The 27,207-nt window shown below is 39.0% G+C and overlaps 1 protein-coding gene across 1 annotated transcript in view; it reads left to right on the top strand.

The window, feature by feature from the left end:
- abcf3 (ATP-binding cassette, sub-family F (GCN20), member 3) overlaps positions 1–27,207 on the top strand; it is a 34,406-nt gene that overhangs the window by 2,494 nt on the left and 4,705 nt on the right. The window contains exons 3-18 of the mRNA XM_051697535.1: positions 233–309; positions 625–680; positions 4,435–4,532; positions 4,613–4,735; positions 8,939–9,205; positions 14,124–14,204; positions 14,317–14,376; positions 14,767–14,823; positions 15,010–15,032; positions 15,143–15,198; positions 15,342–15,542; positions 23,186–23,262; positions 23,411–23,455; positions 23,549–23,681; positions 25,325–25,413; positions 25,516–25,607. Coding sequence (XP_051553495.1) covers positions 233–309; positions 625–680; positions 4,435–4,532; positions 4,613–4,735; positions 8,939–9,205; positions 14,124–14,204; positions 14,317–14,376; positions 14,767–14,823; positions 15,010–15,032; positions 15,143–15,198; positions 15,342–15,542; positions 23,186–23,262; positions 23,411–23,455; positions 23,549–23,681; positions 25,325–25,413; positions 25,516–25,607 — 1,535 coding nt within the window. The remainder of the gene's footprint in view (positions 1–232; positions 310–624; positions 681–4,434; positions 4,533–4,612; positions 4,736–8,938; positions 9,206–14,123; positions 14,205–14,316; positions 14,377–14,766; positions 14,824–15,009; positions 15,033–15,142; positions 15,199–15,341; positions 15,543–23,185; positions 23,263–23,410; positions 23,456–23,548; positions 23,682–25,324; positions 25,414–25,515; positions 25,608–27,207) is intronic.

Below are 27,207 nucleotides of genomic sequence, written 5' to 3'. Positions count from 1 at the left end.
TTCGGACTAAAGCGTTTACATGATGAGCTTGTAAGCGTACTTGATGTCTGTCCAAATTTAGACTTTTTAAAGTGAAATTTCCCTGCAGAATTAGTTCAGGCTTTAAAAACCCTGTTAAAACAGCTGGGTAATAGTTTACTCAATTATGTTAGTATGATGCCATTTCCTTGTACGTGCTTGTCACAGGCACAGTAATTTGTGTATGATTGATGATTATATTTGTTCCATACAGGACTAAATGTAACTCGGGTCAGCAACAGATGTTGTTGGACACTCCAGTGCAGTTATCACAAGTGTCTGCTGACACAGGTGAGCTCAATCAGTTCTCAGTCCTACCTGCTTTTAGTTTCTCAGTATGTGTTCACTCTTCTTATTTCATTATTAATGTAATATATGCTAGCATGATTTTGTTGGCCTTCTGACAGTCATGGTTCAGTTTAAGAATGAATGTGTTTGAAACATTGCTACTTCCAGATCAAGACAAGCCTCATTTTAAAAGGTGCTTAAAAACTGTATAAGCACGAAAAACTCAAGGCACTTCTGTGCTTTAATAATTATCATTACATTTAAAAACATTTTAGATTGAAGATTTCCATGTCTCAGATGTTTGTTCTGTTTCGTCAGCGTCGTCTGCTAATGATGTTCAAGGGATCTGGATGGTGAAGAGGAACCAGAGTACAGTAAGATCAGCTCTCACTGTAGAAAAAGTTAAAAAATCAAGGCAACATTATGATGCTGTATGATTTTTGAGTTCTCTCAACAACTGTCTTAATATTTGTCTTCAAGTTGAGTTTATTTGAATTTGTTTGTTCGCTAAACGCAAAAAATTCTTGTTGATAGAACTACTAATTTCTTGTTCGGCCAACTATCAATTTGCTATACGAGAACTTTCATTTTGTCACCATTTGAATTACTTTTACATGAAAATAACTGCAGTCTTTGCCTCTGAAGAGAGAGGTATGTCTTGCGGGCAGTACGTACGATTGTTTGACACAGACACACAATAGACCTCAACCCTTAACACAAAAACCTTAATAATGGTGACAATCAACAAACCTCATTAAAGATGAGCTCTTAATATCACCACACAACAATTAACTAACAGTGGCAACAAAAAACAGCAATAAAGCATAAAGAAAGTTGCAAACAGCACCGAACCGCTAGGGCTGTCACGATTATGAAGTTTGGCTGACGATTAATTGTCAAAAAAAGAATTGCGAGTATGGCGATTAATTGTCTTTTTTATGGCTCGTCACTGTTAAGACAGTTAATTGTCATACAAATTGTCAAACTTTTGTCATATAGGTGTACGTGTGCTTCATAAACCTTAAGAAGTCATTTATTAATATTTAACTTTTACAGGCTTTAAAAACATTTGAATGACATTAAAATAATATACATTTTTCAAAATACTTAAAATATCTCTCTTTTTGGTCAACTTTAGTCTTGGCCCATTTTGCATTTACACTATTGTTGCTGGAATCCAGCCAACCTGAATAATATATGATATTATATTACATTATAATATATTATAGTATAGTATATTTAGTGCTGTCAATTGATAAAATGTTTTCATCGTATTACATGATGTATTATAATGATTTATTCGATCACAGTTAATCGAATACGTCATTATTTGCTGAGAAAAGCCCCCAAATAAAGATGATTCATATTAAAATGCATAATAATTCAGTTATTTGTATATATAATATGCAGGGCCTTTAATAAATATATAAGACAGATTGAAATTTAGTTTGAAAAAAAAATTGCATTACTGTGGCAAATGAGTAAAGCATTGATCAGAGAATACAAAAGTGGCTTAAGAACACAATATATTGTTTGTTTCATTCTCATATCATTGAGCAAGTCTACAGTTAACAAAAATCTGTTTTGCATTGAGTTCGTCAGTGTGTCCAGTTCTGACACGTTCTTGCTATTTTTAATTGTCGCTCTGTGTACATGTGCAGTATGTGTATTACATGGATGCGTTTGGAGCATCTCACTGGTATTTAGCATCATAAAAGGCAAATGTTTTTTTTGTTTTTTTTTCTCCCAATTTGGAATGCCCAATTCCCAATTAGCTTTTAAGTCCTCGTGGTCGCGTAGTGATTCCCCTCAGTCTGGGTGGCAGAGGACGAATCCCAGTTGCCTCCGCATCTGAGACCATCAACCCGTGCATCTTATCACGTGGCTTGTTGAGTGCGTTGCCACGGAGACATGGTGCGTGTGGAGGCTTCACGCCATCCACCATGGCAACCACGCTCAACTCACCACGCGCCCCACCGAGAACGCCCCACGGTTATAGCAACCACGAAGAGTTTACCCCATGTGACTCTACCCTCCCTAGCAACCGGGCCAATTTGGTTGCTTAGGAGACCTGGCTGGAGTCACTCAGCACACCCTGGGATTCGAACTAGCGAGCTAGCGAACTCCAAGGGTGGTAGCCAGCGTATTTTACCACTGAGCTACCTAGGCCCAACGCCACATTTTTAGGACGTTGTGACAAGTTAACATGAAATGAAGACCTTTGAGATTCTGTGTTACTTCATTATATGAACTCCTTAGAAATAGAGTAAGCGGGCGTGACACAGGGCTCCTCTGTCACTACGTGTCATTAACGCTTTTTGAATTGCAAATTGTTGAATTAAAGTGAAACCGGATCGCTTCGCATTCACTTAAATCCTCGTTTATATTTTTGCGGGAGTTTGTCGCGAACCTCCTCAGACGGCGCGTGCATCACAGCGCGTCAAGCCTGGTTCAGAAGTGGTTAATCTTCATATGCACTTCTAGAGCTGCCGTCCACTGTGCAGCTCAATAATACGGTCGGAGTTCAGTTGAATGAGACTCAAATACGCTGTTCATTCCCTTTTTTGGACAGTAAAATGTGATTGGAATTTAAAGTGCACAATAATCACAGCTGGATCAAATAACCACGATATTTAATAATCACGACAGACCTACTAACCGCATAATTTAATCATGTTGCAATGCATGCTGGGAACTCGCAAATCAGCAACATTGTTCAAGATGAAATTGTTCGTGCTGACATCTCTGTTTGGCTTGTTGGGACAACATTTGGGGGAATATTGTTGGTCTAACTTGTTTTCTTCTTTTTATGTAGATGCAGAATAATTCACATTTTGTAGAATCTGTGACTCAAAAAACCCCATAAGCTGGATAAAATATAATTTAATTTTTTACAGTATTTATTTAATATGGAATGCCCAATTCCCACTACTTAGTAGGTCCTCATGGTGGCGCGGTTACTCAATCCGAGTGGCAATCCGGGTGGCGGAGGACAAGTCTTAGTTGCCTCCGCTTCTGAGACGTCAATCCACGCATCTTATCACGTGGCTCGTTGTTCATGACACCACGGAGACTCACAGCATGTGGAGGCTCATGCTACTCTCCAAGATCCACACACAACTTACCACGCGCCCCATTGAGAGCGAGAACCCCTAATTGTGACCACGTGGAGGTTACCCCATATGACTCTACCCTCCCTAGCAACCGGGCCAATTTGGTTGCTTAGGAGACCTGGCTGGAGTCACTCAGCACGCCCTGGATTCGAACTTGCGAATCTAGGGGTGGTAGTCAGCGTCAATACTTGCTGAGCTACCCAGGCCCGAAGACATGGACTTGTTGAAAGATCTTCTTTAGCCAATAATATAACGACGAGATTAGTTTTAAATGGGGACATTGGCTAATGTAATAATTACCAGAGCTTCTCAGTCATTTTTATCCAGTGCGACTTTTTACACAGTGTGCGTTCCTGCGACTGTCAAATTACAGCTTGTTTTACCTACTAAAAACACCCTGTAAAAATAACCCCTGGTAATTTTAATCCCGTGCAAATTGAAATGATGGTAAAACAATCATGCCAATCATGATCAAAATCAATGAGATCACATTTTTCCCCCATTCTGTTGGTTGATGTTAACCTTAACTGAAGCTCCTGACCCATATCTGTATGATTTTATGCACTGCACTGCTACCACATGATTCCGGATGTAAAAATAATTTAATGTGAATGTCTTCAGTTTTAACTGAAGAGTGTAATGTTGGATTTGGCACATTAATGTCACGATTTCTGTTGGATTTAGCCAGATATTCCAATCAATTACTTATTATAATCAATCTCAGATACAGTAGGCCTATATCATGTTTAATATTTCCTGCATAATTAATCAGTACAGTATACATTTTCTAACAGGTCAGTTATGCACTAGACACACCCGCCTCTGTGATATTTACAGAGATCGCTTATCCTGTGCGAATCAGCTGTAAACATTACAGAAGTCCGCAGTAAAAATTACATTACAGACATTTTCTGGAAAACTATTCCCATCTAAATAGGGCTTTTGTGATCTTATTTCTGCCCTATAATTTTAGAAGTTATGTTTATTAATGCCTTCTTTTCATTTTTTATTATAGACTGTGAATGCCAAGAAACTGGAGAAAGCTGAAGCCAAACTGAAAGCCAAACATGAGCGCAGAAATGAGAAAGACTCACAGAAAACAACATCTCCACTGTGAGTGCTGACACACTGTAACTGGATGATAAAATCGTGTCACGATATCTGGTCTGATCTGATTGTTGATGTATTTGAAGGGTTTTGGAAGAAGCTTCGGCCAGTCAGGCAAGCAGTAAGAAAGACACTCGCGTCGACTCATCTGGGAAGAATCGCAGTTATGACGTTCGCATTGAGAATTTTGATGTGTCTTTCGGGGAGAGGTGAGTAAAAGATTACTATCTGAGAGATAGCTTCAGATAGCGTTAAGCTGTATTTTCAAAGTTTGCTACCTTTGACTTTAAAATATTAAATAAATGCGGTACTGTGACACCTCATAATGTATTAAAACTGACACAAAGCAGGGCTCGAGTCTTTGACTAAATAGGTACTGGTGTGTCTACAGAGTTGGCCAGCTCTCTGTTTGTGCACTGCCCCTTTTGTGTTGTGTTTGAGAAACAAATGACAAACGCTCCCACAGGGGAATGAAACAGCGCTACTCGGACCAACTATCAATGGACAGAACTTTTTAATCCATACATCACTACCCTTACATAAATTTACCATGGAATTTCTATAAAAACTCAGTGTATTAACTACAGTATTTTGCTCTGTACTAAATATTATTGTATTTTTAATATAGTTCATTTACTTTTTAGTGCAGGGAATTACCACAGATTCGATATACAACGATATTTAGTTGCCGATTCGATATCTATTGGGATTTTATTGGGGAAGTGTTTTGATTCTTTTTGTTTATTAATTTTTTTTGGTAATTTATCCCATTTTCTCCCAATATGGAATGCCCAATTCCCACTACTTAGTAGGTCCTCGTGGTGGCGCGGTTACTCACCTCAATCCGGGTGGCGGAGGACAAGTCTCAGTTGCCTCTGCTTCTGAGACGTCAATCCGCGCATCTTATCACGTGGCTCGCTGTGCATGACACCGTGGAGACTCACAGCATGTGGAGGCTCATGCTACTCTCCACGATCCATGCACAACTTACCACGCACCCCATTGAGAGCGAGAACCCCTAATCGCGACCACGAGGAGGTTACCCCATGTGACGGGCCAATTTGGTTGCTTAGGAGACCTGGCTGGAGTCAGTCAGCACACCCTGGATTCGAACTCGCGACTCCAGGTGTGGTAGTCAGCGTCAATACTCGCTGAGATACCCAGGCCTCCCAAAGTGTTGTGATTCTAAGTTTTGCAACTTGCGAGTTTTGCGTTATGATACACTGGTGGCCAAAAGTTTGGAAAAATGTACAGATTTTGCTCTTATGGAAAGAAATTGGTACTTTTATTACCAAAGTGGCATTCAACTGATCACAATGTATAGTCAGGACATTAATAACGTGAAAATTACTATTACAATTTGAAAACAATGTTCAGAACTTCTTAAACTACTTCAAAGAGTTCTCATCAAAAAATCCTCCACGTGCAGCAATGACAGCTTTGCAGATCGTTGGCATTCTAGTTGTCAGTTTGTCCAGATACTCGGGTGACATTTCACCCCACGCTTCCTGTAGCACTTGCCATAGATGTGGCTGTCTTGTCCGGCACTTCTCACGCACCTTACAGTCTAGCTGATCCCACAAAAGTTTAATGGGGTTAAGATCCATAACACTCTTTTCCAATTATCTGTCGTCCAATGTCTGTGTTTCTTTGCCCACTCTAACCTTTTCTTTTTGTTTTTCTGTTTCAAAAGTGGCTTTTTCTTTGCAATTCTTCCCATAAGGCCTGCACCCCTGAGTCTTCTCTTTACTGTTGTACATGAAACTGGTGTTGAGCGGGTAGAATTCAATGAAGCTGTCAGCTGAGGACATGTGAGGCATCTATTTCTCAAACTAGAGACTCTGATGTACTTATCCTCTTGTTTAGTTGTACATCTGGCCTTCCACATCTCTTTCTGTCCTTGTTAGAGCCAGTTGTCCTTTGTCTTTGAAGACTGTAGTGCACACCTTTGTATGAAATCTTCAGTTTTTTGGCAATTTCAAGCATTGTATAGCCTTCATTCCTCAAAACAATGATTGACTGACACATTTCTAGAGAAAGCTGTTTCTTTTTTGCCCTTTTTGGCCTAATATTGACCTTAAGACATGCCAGTCTATTGCATAAAGTGGCAACTCAAAAACAAACACAATATTAAGCTTCATTTAACGAACCAAATAGCTTTCAGCAGTGTTTGATATAATGGCAAGTGATTTTCTAGTATCAAATTAGCAATTTAGCATGATTGCTCAAGGATAAGGTGTTGGAGTGATGGCTGCTGGAAATGGGGCCTGTCTAGATTTGATCAAAAATGACTTTTTTCAAATCGTGATGGTGCTGTTTTTTACATCAGTAATGTCCTGACTATACTTTGTGATCAGTTGAATGCCACTTTGGTGAATTAAATGACCAATTTCCTTGCAAAACAGCAAAATCTGTACATTATTCCAAACTTTTGGCCGCCAGTGTGTATCTACAGTATCTGTTATTGTATTAGCATATTAAGTGTAACGTGTAATATTTTAAATACATTTAATTTAATCAATTATTTTTCATCAGGGAGACGATTTTAAAATAGTTTGTTTCAAGAATTGCAGTTTGTCATGGAATTGATTTTTTCGCACCTTTATTAATTAAATTAGTGGAGTGAGGGAAAGTAAAACTTTCAAAATTTGTATATTTTGTAATTATAGAAACAATAGTCATATCTAATTGGCTTTGTTTGCCTTCAGAAATAGCAATAACTTACTGTAATTTAATCCTTAAAGAATATTCCAGGTTCAATAAAAGTTCAGCTCAATCCACAGCACTTGTGACATAATGTTGATTACCACAAAATTTATCTCAACTCGTTTCTTCTTTTCTTCAAAAAAAGCAAAAATTGAGGTTACAGTGAGGCATTTACAATGGAAGTGAATGTGGCCAATTTTTGAGGGTTTAAAGGCAGAAATGTGAAGCTTATAATTGTATAAAATCTCTTACATTAATTCTGTCAAAACTCATGTATTATTTGAGCTGTAAAGTTGTTTTAGAATTTTAGTGTTTGCTGACATTACATCGTCATTGCAACAAAGTTGTAAAATTGGCTGTAAGTTTACATAGAAAAGGATAGTACGCGATTGTATCACACTAAAATAATGTTTACATGCATATGGTTTACGTATTGAGGCTAAACCTTTGAAAAAGTGAGTATTTTAATGTTTACAGATTGGCCCCGAATCACTTCCAGATTTTTGCTTTTTTTTTTTTTTAAAGAAAAGGAGCAAGTAAACATTTCATGTTGGTTCCATTTGTTAACAACATTAGTTAACATGAACTAACAGTGAACAATACTTTTACAGCATTAATCTTGGTTAATGTTAATTTCAACATTTTTTAAATCAAAAGTTGTATTTGTTTATATTAGTTAACTATGAAGTAACAAACTAACGATGAAATTGTTATTTTAGTAACTAACCTTAAAGATTAATAAATGCTATAAAAAGTATATTGTTCATTGTTAGTTCATACCTCATGCATTAACTAATGTTAACGAATGGAACATTATTGTGAAGTGTTGCCTATTAGTTTCTGTCCTTCATTTTTTCATTTAAAAAGATACCTGAATTATTTTAGATCCAAACAATTAGAAAAGTTACAAGTTAGCCTCCAAGTTAGAAATGACTGTTCTGGTTCTACTTTCTAAGAAATTGTTTATTCAGATTATAATAATAAAATCTTTTAACTATTTATTGAACCTTGGTTTTCTTATCATATTCGGATGATCAGCCCTTTAAAGATCACCCGTTAACCAGTAAAATCACTAAAGCCAATTGCACACTACACGACTCTCAGTCTTTTGTTTACGGTCATGGTGGTGTGCAGACTGCATGACCGTTTGTCCCCGACTGAAGCCGTTACACCAGGTATTAAGATGCACTTTGTGTGATCTTGTCACATGAAGAGCTGGTTCTCTTTTGACCCCTTGTGTTCTGATTTTTTGGGGAGAGTTTCTGATTTCATGTCGATGTACATCAATCATTACCTCAGTGTATTACTGCATGACAAAGCACAAAAAGTCAAAGAAAAACAAATATGCTATAAACCAGTGCGCAGTTTCTCTTTATTATACTTAAATTGAATCTAAGCACAAACACGACGTCTGCTCTGGGTACGGTCCACGGTCCTGCTCATTAGGATGGTCGATGTTCATTATTGTATCATGTGAGAGCACTCACATGATACAATAACACTGGAAAATGGGACACAAAATGTGCAGTTCATGGCATTTCTATATTTGCTTAGAATTCCCTTTTTTGGATAGTAAAATGTCATTGGAATTTCAGTGCACAATATTAGCGGTTGGATCAAATTATCGCAATCTGACAATTATTTAATGAACGCGACATGCTTACGTGTGACCTGTTTTTAATTCAGATGATGTTTTGGTTCCACAGGTGTCTGCTGCAGGGTGCTGAGCTGTGTCTATCGAGCGGCAGGCGTTACGGACTCATTGGCCGTAATGGACTTGGGAAGACCACTCTGTTGAAGATGCTGGCGAGTCGGAGTCTGCACGTCCCCTCGCACATTTCTATCCTGCATGTGGAACAGGAAGTGGCGGGAGACGATACGATGGCCTTACAGAGCGTTCTAGAGAGCGACAGCGTTAGAGAAGGACTGCTGAAGGAAGAGCGCTTGCTCAACGCACACATCACCAATGGAACGTATGTCACCTACTGAACATTATACACTCACCGACCACTTCATTAGGAGCACCTGTACACCTACTTATTCATGCGATTATCTAATCAGCCAATCGCTTGGCAGCTGAGTAATGTATACAATAATGCAGATACGGGTCAGTGGCTTCAGTTAATATTCATATCAATCATTAGAATGGGGGACAAAATGTGATTTTTCAGTCCTCCTGATGTGTCCATGCGTAGCCTACTTCCCTAAAGTCAAGATCAAATTTTTGACAAACTCACCTTGGGCTGCCATTTCTTTTCACATTATATTTAGTATGGATAACAGGTGAATAGAGAATTCTCCCCTCATTTGTGTTCTTCATTTTTGCCATTGAAATGCAAGTGCCAGCTTTACAGGTAACACACAGAGGTTGCGCTACAAATATGTGATGGACTAAGTTGTACAATTTCCATCATGGTCTATTTCATCCATCATATTAGTTTAAATGTCCCTGATACTACAATAGTAAATTTGATTTTATCTCGATATAGTCAATATTTTCAGTTAGAAATGACTTTGCGTAGTAAGCGTGAGTCTGATAAAGCGTGTTCTATTTAATAATTTACAGAGCTGGGGAATGTACTTTTTAAAGTGTACTTATGTTATTGATATTTCTGGATGAGAGCGGCAGCAAGTCTGGCGAATGGCGATCTCTTTCCCGCACACACATACAGCACGGGCACGTGGGCGAGAGAGCTAAAAAAGTAATTTGAAAGAGTTCGCGCTGCTGCTCTCAGCCAGAATAATCACAAGTAAGGACATATACACGTGAAAACTGATGCGCAGTATCAAGTACACAGAATGTATAATAGTACTAACTGTAGAGAGCACATCAATATGAAGACAAAGCCAAATCACGGACATTTAGAGGCAATTTTGAAATCCCAAAATGTCATGAACATGTCTGGGGAAAAGAGGATGTATGGTCACCCTATGTTCCGCTATTTTTTTGTTTCTTTGTTTGTTTTCGTTTCATCATAAATACCATAGACTCCGAAAAAAAATCCAAAAGGATCGTATCCGAGTCAAGTCAGAGTAAAAATGCATGTGAGTCCGTGATAAGTCCAAGTCCATTAAAATTGGACTTGTGACTCGGACTCGAGTCCGAAATCGAGTACCCCAACTCTAGTATAGAGAATGGTGCGAAAAACTAAAAACAACCAATGAGTGGCAGTTCTGTGGACGAAAATGCCTTGTTGATGAGAGAGGTAAACGGAGAATGGCCAGACTGGTTCGAGCTGACAGAAAAGCTACGGTAACTCAGGTAACTCAGATAACTCTGTACAGTTGTAGTGAGCAGAATAGCATCTCAAATTGCACAACACTTCGAACCGTGAGGCGGATGGGCTACAACAGCAGAAGACCACATTGGGTTCCACTTCTATCAGCTAAAAACGGGAAACTGAGGCTGGAGGGGTCTTCTGCCGCTGTAGCCCACCCGCCTCAATGTTTGATGTGTTGTACATTCAGAAATGCTTTTCTACATAGCACTGTTGTAACGCATGTTTATTTGGGTTACTGTCACCTTCCTGTCAACTTGGACCAGTTTGGCCATTCTCCTCTGACGTCTGTCATTAACAAGCCATTTTCACCCACAGAACTGCCGCTCGCTGGATGTTTTTTGTTTTTCACGCAATACTCTTTACACTCTAGAGACTGTTGAGCGTGAAAGTCCCAGGAGAACAGCAGTTACAGAAATACTCATACCAGCCTGTCTGGCACCAACAATCATGCCACGGTCTAAATAACTGAAATCACATTTTTCCTCATTCTGATGGTTGATGTGAACATTAATTGAAGCTCCTGACCCATATCTGCATGATTTTCTACATTACATAGCTGCCACACGATTGGCTGATTAGATAATCTCATGAATAAGCAGATGTAGAGGTGTACCTAATAAAGTGGCCAGTGAGTGTATATAATATATATATATATATAATACTTATATTGGGAAGCGGCGCAGATCAATTCAGGTAGCGCTTCACTTTCGGTGAATTACAAGTAAACGCCTCCACTTTGCATCAGTTGTGCTACATAGTTGAGCGGATGACAACATAATGATCACCTCACAATTTTGTTGGCACAGTGATTACAACCCCATTTCCAAAAAAGTTTGGACAGTATGAAAAATGCTAATAAAATCAAAAAGGAGTGATTTGTAAATTATATTCACCCTTTGCTATATTGAAAGCACTACAACATTATATGATGTTTTTCCTTATGAATTTCATTGTTTTTTGAAAATGTATAGTAATTTCAAATCATATGATTGCAACATGCTCCAAAAAAGTTGAGACGGGCAATTAAGACTAATAACAATTTGAAGAGTTAAAATAACAAGGCGATGTGAAACAGGAGATGTTAAACAGGTGAGGCAGTCGTGCCATAGTATATAGGGAGCCTCCAAAAACAGCCTAGTCCTTCAAGAGCAAGGATCATTCGAGCAAATAATCCAGCACTTTGGGAACAATGTTCCCCAAAGACAAATTGGAAGGATTTTGGGCATTTCACCCTCTACACTGCACAATGTAGTTAAAAGATTCAAGGAATCTGGTAAAATCTTGGTGCGTAAAGGGCAAGACGAAAACCATTTCTGAATGCGCGTGATCTCTGATCCCTCAGACGCCACTGTCTTAATAAACATCATTCATCTGTAATGGATATCATAATCATGAGCTTGGGATAACTTCAGTAAACCTTTGTTAGTCAACACCACTCGCACTATGCAAAGCAGAAGCCCTACATCAACACTGTCCAGAAGTGCTGCTGACTTCTCAGGGCTCGGTCTCATCTTAGATGGAAAGTAGAACAGTGGAACTGTATTTTTTGGTCTGAAGGGTCCACATTTCAATTTTTGTTTGAAAAACAAAGCCATCTTGTTATCTGGGCCAAAGAGGAAAAGGACCATCCAAGCTGTTATCAGCATCAGGTCCAAAAGCCAGTGTCTGTATGGGCCAGGGGTGTGTCAGTGCAGTCAAATTTTGGAGCAACATATACTGCCATTCAGCACCGTCTTTTCCAGGGACGTCCCTGTATTTTCCAGCAGAAATCACATACTGGATTTCAAGTGTATGGCTGTGTAAGCAGAGAGTGTGGGTGCTAGATTGGCCTGCCTGCAGTCCTGACCTGTCTCCAATTGAGAATGTATGGCACATTATGAAGCACACAATACGGCAACGAAGACCCCGTACAATTGTGCAGCTAAAGACCTACATAATGGATGATTGGGGGAAAATTCCACTTTCTAACCTTAACAAACTTGTGTCTTCAGTGCCCAAATGCTTAATTAGTGTTATTAGAAGAAATTGTGATGTTTCACAGTGGTAAACACTCAACTGTCCCAACTTTTTTGGAGCGTGTTGCAATCATCTGATTTGAAATTACTGGACATTTTCAAAAAACAATGAAATTCACAAGGAAAAACATCATATAATGTGTAGTTGTAGTGTTTTCAATATACCAAAGGGTGAATATAATTTACAAATCACTCCTTTTTGTTTTTATTAGCATTTTTCTTACTGTCACAACTTTTTCGGAATTAGGGTTGTAATAAGGAAAATTAAATGCGTCACTTTTTGTCAAAAAGGTTGCCGATCCCTGTGATATACTATCTAATGCATGTAACATCAATACTCGGCATACAAATCCTCACTTGCACCGGTGCCACACTAGCCAATTTTTCCAGTGATTTACATATTTGCTGGCCAGGTGGAGCGAGACGAAGCGTGCATTAGCGTCTGCCAGCGGGAGGTCATTAATCACTTCACCGTCTGGACTCCATGCTGAGTTAATGGTTACAGCAACAGGAAAAAAGGATCTAACATGACAGAAAAAATCGTTCTCTCGCTGGGGTGGGCTCTTATGTTCCCTTCAAGTGCCCAATCAACTTCTTGTAATAAAGAACTAACAAGCTGGTCTGAACCTTTTCATCGCACTCCATATCATCACAAACGCTGATTGCAATCCAAAGTGATTCTGCCTCCAAGCGTTTTTCCTGCATTTTTACACTACACTAAAATGACTAATGAAATCAAGAAAGTGGAGGCACAGCGGTCTGTTTTTATTGAACATTTTATTTACACACTGAAAGCTGCATATGAACATGTGTTTCTACGGCAAGCCTCAAAGGGAAAAATACACAATCACACACTTTCACAAGGTAAAGTTACTCCATAAATCACAACCTTAATCACTCTTTTACACATGTTTATGCTTACGCGGTACTCCTATTGTTATTTCGGCGAGCTCGACGTGACGGAATCAGAGAAAGAGAGTTGCTGAACTGGTATGTTTGTCAACCATTCTACCATTCTTAATTGGCAAGTGTGTCATACCTCCGACTGAAGAGAGCGAGATCTCAGCAAAATAGTTGGCTAGTGGGACACCCTTGGCCAAATCGAGTTGTTTTGACTCCGCTAGTGTGGTGCATTATAGGACTTAAACCCATAGAATTTAAGTGACAAAACTTCTCAGAGAGGGTTTTAAGAATGCAGACTGTTTGTCACCGTTAAGCACAGAAAGCCATCAACATGCAAAAACACTCATTTTTATGAGAGTTGCTCCCAGTAAAAGCACCACTGCTCTATTCAACCTCACTAATCGACTTGTCAGTTGTTGAAGAACTAGTCGATTAGTCGACCATCCTGGCACTTCCGTTGTATTACAGAAACGTGAATCTATACCTTGGAAATTTTGTCAACCAATAAGAATCAGAATTTCCAAGAATCAGCAACAAGGCTTTTTCAGATATGTGTCTGTCAGACAAGTAATACTGCTCATGTAAATGCAAATAACTGAATATGTTTGTTTAGGTTTACATTTGTTTGGTTAATTTCTAGATTGGACTAAATCATTTGAGGTTGTGATTAAAATCTTCTTCATGCCTTTCAGTGCAGACGGGTTAGAAAGTGTTCGGCTTTCAGAAATTTATGCCAAACTGGAAGAAATTGAAGCAGACAAAGCACCAGCGCGGTGAGTTACAGGCTACAACACATATTGCACCTGTATTGTTATATTGTTATTTAGGATGTGAAGTTCGGACATTTTAAGCACCGTCTGATGAAATGTCTGTTCACCCTTTCAGAGCTTCAGTCATTCTGGCTGGTTTAGGTTTTTCACCCAAAATGCAACAGCAAGAAACCAAGTGAGTATGAAAGAGTTTCAATGATATTAGTTACCTGCTAAACTTCTGTTTCTCTATGATAAATCATCTCTTTCATGATGGTGTTACTAAAATTAGGACCTAGTCAAAGAAAATGAAAAAAGTGCTACATGATATACAGTATATGATGGTACATATCAGTTCAGAAATGGTTTAAGTGAAGATGGCTAAAGCTACATCAATACTTTCGTTATATAAAAAAAATGTAGTATTGCAGAGTGTCTGATATGTAGTGTACTATACTACACTAAGATAGTAGTAAGTAGTAGACTTTCACCCAGAGCTGGTGAAAATAGCCAGTTTCTTCTGCAGTCATGATACATACGGTATGATTGCTGCAGTGGTTATTGATGTATGCTGTGTTTGTTTTAGGGAGTTTTCTGGAGGTTGGAGGATGAGGTTAGCTTTAGCACGAGCCCTGTTTGCACGGTGAGTTTATTATAAATAAATTTTTTAGATATGTTGATGTAGTTTTCTTTGTAACTAAATTTATAAATTTGTATAATTTAATATGTAAATTAGTTAACTCATCAGAAGTTTTTTTTTTTTTTTTTAATAGACTATTTCTAATATAAAAGTAACCCTTGATGTTATGTTTCTGACAATATATTACAGGCCTGATCTGTTGTTACTAGATGGTGAGTAAAACATTTACATTCACATTTATTCATTTATTAGATGCTTTTATATAACTAAAACACACTCAATATGTTAAAACTGTGTGATTATTTAATATTAATTTTTTTAGAGCCCACAAACATGTTGGACGTCAGAGCCATTCTTTGGCTGGAGAACTATTTACAAGTGAGTCCCTGCCATATGCTACATATTATGAGTGTGTCTGATATTGATATGTAAATGTTTACTTTATTTTAAATTTCACAAATCACATGAGTCTGTGGTTACAGCCCCACTTTATGATCTGTTTTTATCTTTCTTTGCTCTAGACGTGGCAGTCCACCATCCTCGTGGTGTCTCACGATCGTAACTTCCTGAACGCTGTGGTAACTGATATCATACACCTGCACTCACAGCGTCTGGAGAGTTACCGCGGTGATTATGAGAACTTTATCAAGACTAAAGAAGACCGTTTGAAGAACCAGCAAAGAGAATATGAAGCTCAATTACAGTACAGAGAACACATACAGGTATATCAGTTACAGAACAAAACACATACAGGTATATCAGTTACAGAACAGAGAACACATACGGGTATATCGGTTACAGCAAAGAGAACAAATATGGGTATATCGGCTGCATTACTGAAATCACATACAGATATTTTGGTTACAGCACAGAGAACACATACAGATGTATCGGTCACAGCACAGAAAACACATACTGTACACATTATCTGTTATAACACTTCACAGATACGAGTATATCGGTCACAGCGCAGAGAACACATGAGTATATTGCTAACAGTACACAGAGTACACTTACAGATGTCTTTTACAGCACAGAAAACACAATGACATATCGGTCACAGGCTAGAAATGCAGGTAAATCGGTTATAGTACAGATAACACATACAGATGTATTGATTACAGCACAGAGAACACAGATAAATCAGTTACAGCACAAAGAACACTTAGAAATATAGTTGAAGTCAGAAGTTTACATACACTTAGGTTGAAGTCATTAAAACTAATTTTTTAACCACTCCACAGATTTAATATTAGCAAACTATAGTATTGGCAAGTTGTTTAGGACATCTACTTTGTGCTTGACACGAGTAATTTTTTCTACAATTGTTTACAGAGAGATTGCTTCACTTTTAATTGACTATATCACAATTCCAGTGGGTCAGAATTTTACATACACTATGTTAACTGTGCCTTTAAGCAGCTTGGAAAATTCCAGAAAATGATGTCAAGCATTTAGACAATTAGCTTCTGGTAGGAGGCGTACTGAATTGGAGGTGTACCTGTGGATCTATTTTAAGGCCTACCTTCAAACTCAGTGCCTCTTTGCTTGACATCATGGGAAAATCAAAAGAAATCAGCCAAAACCTCAGAAAAACAATTGTGGACCTCCACAAGCCTGGTTCATCCTTTGTTGCAATTTGCAAACACCTGAAGGTACCACGTTCATCTGTACAAACAATAATATGCAAGTATAAACACCATGGGACCACGCAGCCATCATACCGCTCAGGAAGGAGACACATTCTGTCTCTTGGAGATGAATGTAATTTGGTGCAAAAAGTGCAAATCAATCCAAGAACAACAGCAGAAGTTTACATACACCTTAGCCAAATACATTTAAACTCAGTTTTTCACAATTCCTGACATTTAATCGTAGAAAACTTTCCCTGTCTTAAGTCAGTTATAATCACTACTTTATTTTAAGATTGTGAAATGTCAGAATAATAGTAGAGAGAATGATTTATTTCAGCTTTTATTTCTTTCATCACATTCCCAGTGGATCAGAAGTTTACATACACTTTGTTAGTATTTGGTAGCATTGCCTTTAAATTAATTAACTTGGATCAAATGTTGTAGGTAGCCTTCCACAAGCTTCTCACAATAAGTTGCTGGAATTTTGGCCCATTCCTCCAGACAGAACTGGTGTAACTGAGTCAGGTTTGTAGGCCTACTTGCTTGCACATGCTTTTTTTAGTTCTGCCCACAAATTTTCTATTGGATTGAGGTCAGGGCTTTGTGATGACCACTCCAGTACCTTGGCTTTGTTGTCCTTAAGCCATTTTGCCTCAACCTTGGAGGTATGCGGGGGCCTGGGTAGCTCAGTGGTAAAATACGCTGGCTACCACCCCTGGAGTTTGCTAGTTCGAATCCCAGGGCGTGCTGAGTGACTCCAGCCAGGTCTCCTAAGCAACCAAATTGGCCTGGTTGCTAGGGAGGGTAGAGTCACATGGGATAACCTCCTCGTGGTCGCTATAATGTGGTTTGTTCTCGGAGGGGTGCATGGTGAATTGAGCGTGGTTGCCGTGGTGGATGGCGTGAAGCCTCCACACGCACTATGTCTCTGTGGCAACGCGCTCAACAAGCCACGTGATAAGATGTGCGGGTTGACTGTCTCAGACGCGGAGGCAACTGGGATTCGTCCGCCTCAGTCCGGGTGGCGGAGAATCACTACGCCACCACGAGGACTTAGAGCGCATTGGGAATTGGGCATTCCAAATTGGGAGAAAATGGGAAAAATCCCAAAAAACAAAAAAAAAAACAAAAAAACTTTGGAGGTAATCAATATAACCACATAATTTTCCTTCCTCATTATGCCATCTATTTTGTGAAGTGCTGCACCAGTCCCTCCTGCAGCAAAGCACCCCCACAACATGATGCTGCCACCCCCATGCTTCACGGTTGGGATTGTATTCTTCTGCTTGCAAGCCTTACCCTTTTTCCTCCAAACATAACGATAGTCATTATGGCCAAACAGTTTAATTATTGTTTCATTAGACCAGAGGACATTTCTCCAAATAGTAAGATCTTGAAAACTGTGCACTTGCAAACTGTAGTCTGGCTTTTTTATGGCTGGTTTTGGAGAAGTAGCTTCTTCCTTGCTGAGCAGCCTTTCATTTTATGTGGATATAGGACTCGTTTTACTGTAGATATAGATACTTGTCTACCTGTTTCCTCCAGCATCTTCACAAGGTCCTTTGCTGTTGTTTTGGGATTGATTTGCACTTTTCGCACCAAACTATGTTCATCTCTAGGAGACAGAATGCGTCTCCTTCCTGAGCGGTATGATGGCTGCGTGGTCCCATGGTGTTTATACTTGCATGCTATTGTTTTTACAGATGAACGTGGTACCTTCAGGCATTTGGAAATTGCTCTCAAGGATAAACCAGACTTGTGGAGGTCCACAGTTTTTTTTTCTGAGGTCTTGGCTGATTTATTTTGATTTTCCCATGATGTCAAGCAAAGAGGCACTGAGGTTAAGTTTACACGACAACAATGTACTAAAAACGGAAACAGTTTTTCATTTGCGTTTTTGAAAAGATTCGCGTACAGACGACAACGTTGTCAAAATGATCCCCGTTCACACGGATCCGCGAAAACGACTAAAAACGCTGTATTATGCATGCCAGGCCAGTAGTTGGCAATGTCACTTTGTAAAGAAACACTACGTGCCTGCGCACATAAGCATTCTTCCACAGAGCAGTGAAGACAAACAATGAAGATGGCGAAAGCATCGAGCAGTTTTGTCTGGACGGACGATGAGGTTGCTTTATTACTACAAGTGACCCTGGAGTATGAAGCACGGCAACTTTTTAAGGACTCCAACTGGTGATCTCATGTTGGTCTATTCGCCCTGGACGTAAGGACGAAGTTCTCAAAGTTCATGCCTATAGACTGAACAAGTAATACACGTGCACATGATGTCATTGTTTTCACAAGTTCACATTTTTGTATGTTTACATGGAGACGATAACGGCATCATTTTCAAAAACTTGCACTTTGAAACCATTTTCAAAAATTTGCGTTTTCAGCCCCCAAAACGCTGTTGTCATGTAAACGAACAGCCAAAACGCATAATAAGTTTTGCGTTTTTAGTTGAAAACGTTGTCGTATAAACGGCCCCTGAGTTTGAAGGTTGGCATTAAAATACATCCACAGGTACTCCTCCAATTGACTCCAATTAGCCTATCAGAAGCTAATTGCCTAAAGGCTTGACATAATTTTCTGGAATTTTCAAAGCTGCTTAAAGGCACAGTTAACTTAGTGTATGTAAACTTCTGACCCAATGTCTGTAAATAATTCTTGGAAAAATTACTTGTGTCATGCACAAAGAAGATGTCCTAAACGACTTGCCAAAACTATAGTTTGCTAATATTAAATCTGTGGAGTGGTTAAAAAATGAGTTTTAATGACTTCAAACTAAGTGTATGTAAACGTCTGACTTCAACTGTATATGTGTGTGCTTATTTTGTTGTTTTTAAATAATACTATTTAAAGTTACAGCGGTTGGTGTGGAGTAGTTAAAAACTGAAGTTCTTTGAAAGTCACATGTGGACTGATTGCTAAGGGGCTGTGCACTCGCATCAATTGATACTCTCTTTTCCCGCTAATCGCGGGGTTGAGACCAGCTTTACTTATCTTGTTGTCTGTCCGGATTCATGTAGAAAGTAAACTACATCCAGCAGATTCACAAAAAGCCATTTTGTGCTGTGGCTGGTACTGACACTGTGTCCTGTAAGATCATTGTTGGTCATTTGTTAATATTATACTGTATATATTTTTTAAATGGTATTTAACTTATATTTGTCACCACGATTGTGTTTTAAAGATAAAGTCATTCACGATACAGTCGCATAGAGCGGCGACATACATGATTACATGATAACGTTTATTATTCACTTAATTACATTATACAGCGTGAGATTAGTTCACAATAGTGTGGAACATTACGCACATGCTGCAGCCGAATGAACCGAGACAATGAGCCTCGCGACGCGTGTAAATAACGAACATGACGTCTGAGCAAGATTTGTTCTCCTTGCTCAACTCTATTCCCAAATGTTCTATAGTTGCTGGTGTGTTTGTTGTTTTATTTTCATCACGCCTGCCGCCGCTAGTGAGGATTCCCTCTACGTCATTATCCGGTGTTACAGTTTAACTGGGGCTGAGTTCTGAATAAACTTACTAGATAATGTTGGCATCCTTGTACAGATGAATATAAGTGGTATAATTAGCTCGAATAACGCAAAACAAAACAAAAACTTAGAAGCAGGAGGTTCGATCTGGTTAAAAAAATAACATGATCAGTGAAACTTCACACAGCGTTATCTGTTTGAGCTATTAGGTGGCGACAACAGTAGCGAGCATCTTTGTTCAAATGACGTTTCTTTATTCGGTGTGAAATGGTGCACGTTATCAAGCAATGTTAACGCCATGTTAACTTGTGCTTCACGTTCACAATATGATGGTCTTGTCAGATTATGACATTGTACAAAATCTGAATGTCTTTTTCTCATCGAAACGCTTCACCCAAATATTATGCGACATTATAAAATCAATCAGTAATTGAATGAACAACAAATTGCTAAAATGAATAAAGCCCTACTGAGTTTGTTTGTTATTAGTGTAAACATATTTTTTTAGTGTATGTAATGCAATCTAATGTAATCAATCATGTTCTTGCCCAGCAACATGCGTCACCACTGCACCTTTTCAGCTCAACCAAAAATGTAAACACCTCCTCCCCCCATCGAGTTAAGGTGTGAATCACTGAAGTCTTGATAAAAAGTGTTAAAAGGGTTCCAAAGTCCTAAATGCACTAAACCGATTGGAACACGAATCTGTCCTCTACAGATAAAATAACCATAGTATCACCATTTTGTAGTTCAATAATTGTAACCACAAAATAAACATGGTTACTACATTAACACCATATTAGTAACACCATTGTTAATATCATAAAATCTATGTTTTTCCGCCAGCAAATCATGGTTACTACAATATTATATTATAGTAAAACATCCTTTATATTATTTATTATTTATTATAAATAGTAATAAAGAAAATATTAAGAGTGGAGTCAAAAAACAGAATGGGAAAAATAATACACCACAATGCAGAACTCAACCTTGGTCATACAGACACCAGCACACCGACGTTACGCTCCACGCCATTGGAGCAACACTCTCAACACTTTGCTGTGTATTTATATGTTGCCAATAGACTATTGGGGTTATATCTTAAGGCAAATAGTCACTCCGAAAAATAATAAATATTATCAAGCTTTGGGGCAACATTGGTTAATAGTAAATATTAACTACTAATAAAATATTACTAAAGATAATGAATAACAAAGCTCGTAACCTACAGGTTTGAACACGTGTAGCGTAAAACTCAAACGCATGTATTGAGACAAATATTATACAAATAATGTGGTCACAGTACTAACTTCCACCCTAATTCGTGTAATGGAAAATCGCGATTCTTTTTCAAATATTTTAATATTTCATTTGATAAGTATTCTGCTCCCATAAATAATGATTCTGTTCACTTTTTCTTTTGTTTTTATTGCCAGAGGAATAACATAATATGACACAGTGGTATACATATCAGTTAATTAATTCACATTTGATAATCCTGTTTAAAAATAGAAAATATGGGCTTGCTTATCAGCACATTAATAGAAAGCACAGGTTTAGATCTTAACAGTTTTTGGAAGTCACTGTTTAAATATATCTGTCTCATACGTGTAAGCATATACAGTGCATCCGGAAGGTATTCACAGCGTTTCACTTTTTCCACATTTTGTTATGTTACAGCCTTATTCCAAAATGGATTAAATTCATTATTTTCCTCAAAATTCTACAAACAATACCCCATAATGACAACGTGAAAGAAGTTTGTTTGAAATATTTGCAAATTTATTAAAAATAAAAAACGAAAAACAAATCCCATGTTCATAAGTATTCACAGCCTTTGCCATGACACTCAAAATTGAGCTCAGTTGCATCCTGTTTCCACTGATCATCCTTGAGATGTTTCTACAACTTGATTGGAGTCCACCTGTGGTAAATTCAGTTGATTGGACATGATTTGGAAAGGCACACACCTGTCTATATAAGGTCCCACAGTGCATGTCAGAGCACAAACCAAGCCATGAAGTTCAAGGAATTGTCTGTAGACCTCTGAGACAGGATTGTATCGAGGCACAGATCTGGGGAAGGGTACAGAAAAATGTCTGCAGCATTGAAGGTCCCAATGAGCACAGTGGCCTCCATCATCCGTAAATGGAAGAAGTTTGGAACCACCAGGACTCTTCCTAGAGCTGGCCGCCTGGCCAAACTTAGTGATCGGGGGAGAAGGGCCCCGATGGTCACTCTGACAGAGCTCCAGCGTTTCTCTGTGGAGAGAGGAGAACCTTCCAGAAGAACAACCATCTCTGCAGCACTCCACCAGTCAGGCCTGTATGGTAGAGTGGCCAGACAGAAGCCACTCCTCAGTAAAAGGCACATGACAGCCCACCTAGAGTTTGCCAAAAGGCACCTGAAGGACTCTCAGACCATGAGAAACAAAGATTGAACTCTTTGGCCTGAATGGCAAGCGTCATGTCTGGAGGAAACCAGGCACCGCTCATCACCTGGCCAATACCATCCCTACAGTGAAGCATGGTGGTGGCAGCATCATGCTGTGGGGATGTTTTTCAGCGGCAGGAACTGGGAGACTAGTCAGGATCGAGGGAAAGATGAATGCAGCAATGTACAGAGACATCCTTGATGAAAACCTGCTCCAGAGCGCTCTGGACCTCAGACTGGGGCAAAGGTTCATCTTCCAACAGGACAACGACCCTAAGCACACAGCCAAGATAACAAAGGAGTGGCTACGGGACAACTCCCAGATTTGAACCCGATTGAACATCTCTGGAGAGATCTGAAAATGGCTGTGCACCGACGCTCCCCATCCAACCTGATGGAGCTTGAGAGGTCCTGCAAAGAAGAATGGGAGAAACTGCCCAAAAATAGGTGTGCCAAGCTTGCAGCATCATACTCAAAAAGACTTGAGGCTGTAATTGGTGCCAAAGGTGCTTCAACAATGTATTGAGCAAAGGTTGTGAATACTTACGTACATGTGATTTTTTTTTCATTTTTTATTTTTAATAAATTTGCAAAGATTTCAAACAAACTTCTTTCACGTTGTCATTATGGGGTATTGTTTGTAGTATTTTGAGGAAAATAATGAATTTAATCCATTTTGGAATAAGGCTGTAACATAACAAAATGTGGAAAAAGTGAAGCGCTGTGAATACTTTCCGGATGATATTTTGACTTTTTATCGGTTCTTGCTGATAACTCTGGTTGTGTTTGTTGCAGGTATTTATTGACCGGTTCAGATATAATGCCAACAGAGCTGCACAGGTGCAGAGCAAACTCAAACTACTGGAGAAACTGTAAGTGTGACCACCATCATATGTTTACATACATCAAATGAATACACATCCCCATACTGCATACTCGCTGTCTGTTTGTCATAATGATCAACACTCATTGCATACTCGCATTGTGTGTGTGTGTGTGTGTGTGTGTTGTGTGTTACAGGCCTGAACTGAAGCCCATAGAGAAGGAGTCTGAAGTCATCTTACGGTCAGTTTTGAACACTTTATTTCTGTGTATTTTATCTAATCTACCAACAGATTTGTAAAAGTGAATGTGTGTTTTGGTGTTTTCTCTCCACAGTTTCCCAGATAACTTTGAGAAGTTGTCTCCTCCCATCCTGCAGTTGGATGAGGTGGAGTTCTACTACACACCTGACCAGCGGCTCTTCACTGGACTCTGTGTTTCTGCTGATCTGGAGTCTCGCATCTGCATTGTATGTGTCTGCTGTGTAACATTTGCTCTTTGCTATTCTATGCATATTATCCATAATTTTTCTGCTTGTAGGGATGCTCTGATCGATCGGACACCAATTGATATTGGCCGATATTTATGACCTATGACCAGAATGTTGGTCTCATAATTTGGGAGATCACCTGTGTCACAAAAGATGCGCAGCTCCTTTAAGGCTTCAGCATCACTGTCATGTCATCACAGGAGTGTGGGGAACACTGCCAGGATGTTGTAAGATAACAAATTTGATTAAGCAGTTAAGAACAATGCAAAGTGAGTCACTGAGTCAGTCTGGGTTCATATGAAGAGTCAGACGCAATTGAGACAGCCTAAATACATAGATCTGTTGCAAGTTCTCCAAGATGCTTGGAAAAGCCTATCTGCCCACAACCTTTAAAAACTGTGTGCAAGTGTTGGTGCTGTTTTAGGGCAAAGGGAGGTCACACCAAATATTAACAACTGCCTAACACCCTGTCTACAACAGACGCACGTGATGCTATTAAAAGCAAATTGCTCCCGTTATAATCAGTGATGCAGTCTACACTGTATGTGTCCATCGTTTCGCACCTTGTCGCTCTGACAGTAAACAGATGCCCTGTTCTAATTTGTGCTGCACGTGCTGGTGCTACTCCTGCCAACAAGACAAATAAATGGTTTAGAACGTTCGGGTTGACACGTCCAGTGTAGACAGCCTCAAGGCATTGCTTGTGTCCGGTGTAGACCTGGTGTAAAACTTTTGCAGTAGACTGTAGATTAAGAGATTAACCTTCTAGTCCATTCAGAGGCCGAGATTTTCGAAGAAACAGTGGGAAAGGTGTGTTGGATCACAAAATAGATGGACTGTCTAAGGGCTCAGCTGTGTTAGAGTGCCACCTGCATTTCAGAACTGCATATGGTGATGGAAGGTGATAGAGGAAAAAGTCTTGCTGCCATCTAGTGTTAGTAGAAGGAACTAACACTTTTTGCAGGGACACAGCAAACTGAGCCTAAATCACAGGCTTTCAAAGACAGGAAAATAAAATGTATAATAAAGAAAATGTATGTTCATCATAAGATTGTAAACATACACTATTATTTATTAATTGTTTCTGTAAAATGGGATCAATATTTTGCAATCAGTGCACTTTATGTGTGGAATATGAGCTTTAAAATTTGGATGTGAAAAATCAGACAGCAGCCAAAATATGCAGCAGAATTTAGGGATTAAATTGAGTGTGCTTATAAGATCTTTCACTAGCTATTATTATTAATTATACTCAGAGTTCCTGGAAGAGTGTGATGCTAGCTACGCGAAGGTCATCGATTCAGTTCCAATGGAAAGCATGTACTGGAAAAATGCACTGTAAATTGCTTGGATAGAATAATCTGCCAAATGCATAAATGTATGGTTAGCGATTTGAGCAAAACCCACAAGTAATTAACCCTAACTCCAAACAAAGTATACTTCAGCACATAACTTTCCCACACTGTTTGCTACAGATATGAATGATACTACAAATCATGCAGCTTGTTGAGGAGAGGTGTGCTATTACTTTTCTATAAGGCAACCACCCAGAACACTTAAGGACTGCATAGTTTCTTTTAGAAAATGTAAAAAACCCAGTTTGTTTTCAATCTCTTTTCCAGGTTGGTGAGAATGGAGCTGGTAAATCAACTGTACTGAAGCTGCTAATGGGAGAACTGACACCCATCAATGGTACCAGACATGCCCACAGGTATACGTATATACCCAGCCTGTCTGTCTGTCTGCCTTCCTTTCTGTCTGTTTTTTTTTTTTGCCTGCTGTCTATCTTTGACATTTTTGTCTTTTCAAACAGAAACTTGAAGATCGGTTATTTCAGTCAACATCATGTGGATCAACTGGACCTGAATGTGTGTTCGATAGAGCTGCTGCTGAAGAGATTTCCTGGTACTGACTCAAACTAACACTAACATACTCGGTAGATGACAGAGCAGAGCACGTATTCAGTCTGAAGTGTGCAGTACATACAGACTTTATTTAATTAAATCACAGTTGTATTTTTACTCATGATCAGTCCCACACAGAAGCTGCAGACACTTCCGCATTTTATGTGCTTATTTTGTAGGGAAATCTGAAGAATTCTGCCTAATAGATGGGTAACATGGTTAAATATGTTGAGAGGACTACATTCTTATTGGTAGCTTAAAGCATTAGCCAATTACCCAAAATATTTATTTATTTATTTTTTATTTTCTCCCCTTTTCTCCCCAATTTGGAATGCCCAATTCCCAATGCGCTCTAAGTCCTTGTAGTGGCGTAGTGACTCGCCTCAATCCGGGTGGCGGAGGACGAATCTCAGTTGCCTCCACATCTGAGACCGTCAGTCCACGCATCTTATCACGTGGCTTGTTGAGTGCGTGTGGAGGCTTCACGCTATTCTCCGCGGCATCCACGCACAACTCAACACGCGCCCCAGCGACAGCGAGAACCACATTATAACGACCACAAAGAGGTTACCCCATGTGACTCTACCCTCCCTAGCAACCGGACCAACACTCGTTGAGCTACCCAGACCTTTACCCAAAATATTTATTAAGCGAACACACAAGGGGCAGGAGATGTGTAGATCTTTGTGAATAACAGGATCTGCAGAGCTTTCTGTGGATTTCTGTGTCCACAGTTTCTGTGTGTACGGGATCATGTTACAACATCAGTGCAGCCGACACACTTAAAATCAATATGAAACCACAGATGACCTTGTGTACTTTCATGAATGTCTCTGGTCTGGATCAGTGCATGTTTTTCTAAAGAAGAAAACAATGTTGGTCTTTATTATCTTTCAATATAACTTTCTTTTCCTCAGATTTTTTGTTGTTTTGTGGGCAGGGAAAATATGATCAACCAGTTATGTCATAGCCTGACATTTAACCATTTAAAAGAAATGTCCCGGGTTCAATACAAGCTAAGCTCATTTGACAGCATTACCACAGAAAATGATTTCAACTCTTGCTTCGTTTGGCTATTTAAATAAAAGCAAAAATCTTGGAAACAGTGAGGCACTGACAGTGGAAGTGAATGGGGCCAGTCAATAAATGTAAAAATGCACTGTTTCAGAAAAAATAGCCACAAGACATAATCAATATGCGGGTTAAGATGATTTCAGTGTGGTAGTTTGTTTGTGACCCCATCCACTTCTACTGTATGTGCCTGTAACTACGATTTTTTACATTTACGATTGTTTTTGTTGTTGTGGAATAAACGAGGGATGATTGCCACTAATGCTATCGATTGAGCTTAACTTGTTTCAAACCTAGATCACTAAAAACACTGCATCATGATAATCAAGTGCACTGTGTATGTGTGTAGTAGATGGCAGAGAGCAGAGAACGTATTCACTATGAAGTGCGCAGTACATACAGACTATATATTTATTTTATTTTATTTCTTTAATCAAATCCTGATGAATTGATTTACGTACATTATTTTTGTGCTGAATATTCTGTTTCACCCAAATATGTCATGTTACAGAAGTAAATGAAAATTTTTA

The sequence above is a fragment of the Myxocyprinus asiaticus genome, chromosome 5 (assembly GCF_019703515.2).
Source record: "Myxocyprinus asiaticus isolate MX2 ecotype Aquarium Trade chromosome 5, UBuf_Myxa_2, whole genome shotgun sequence".
NCBI lineage: Eukaryota > Metazoa > Chordata > Actinopteri > Cypriniformes > Catostomidae > Myxocyprinus > Myxocyprinus asiaticus.
This window is presented reverse-complemented; position numbering and strand designations above follow the sequence as displayed.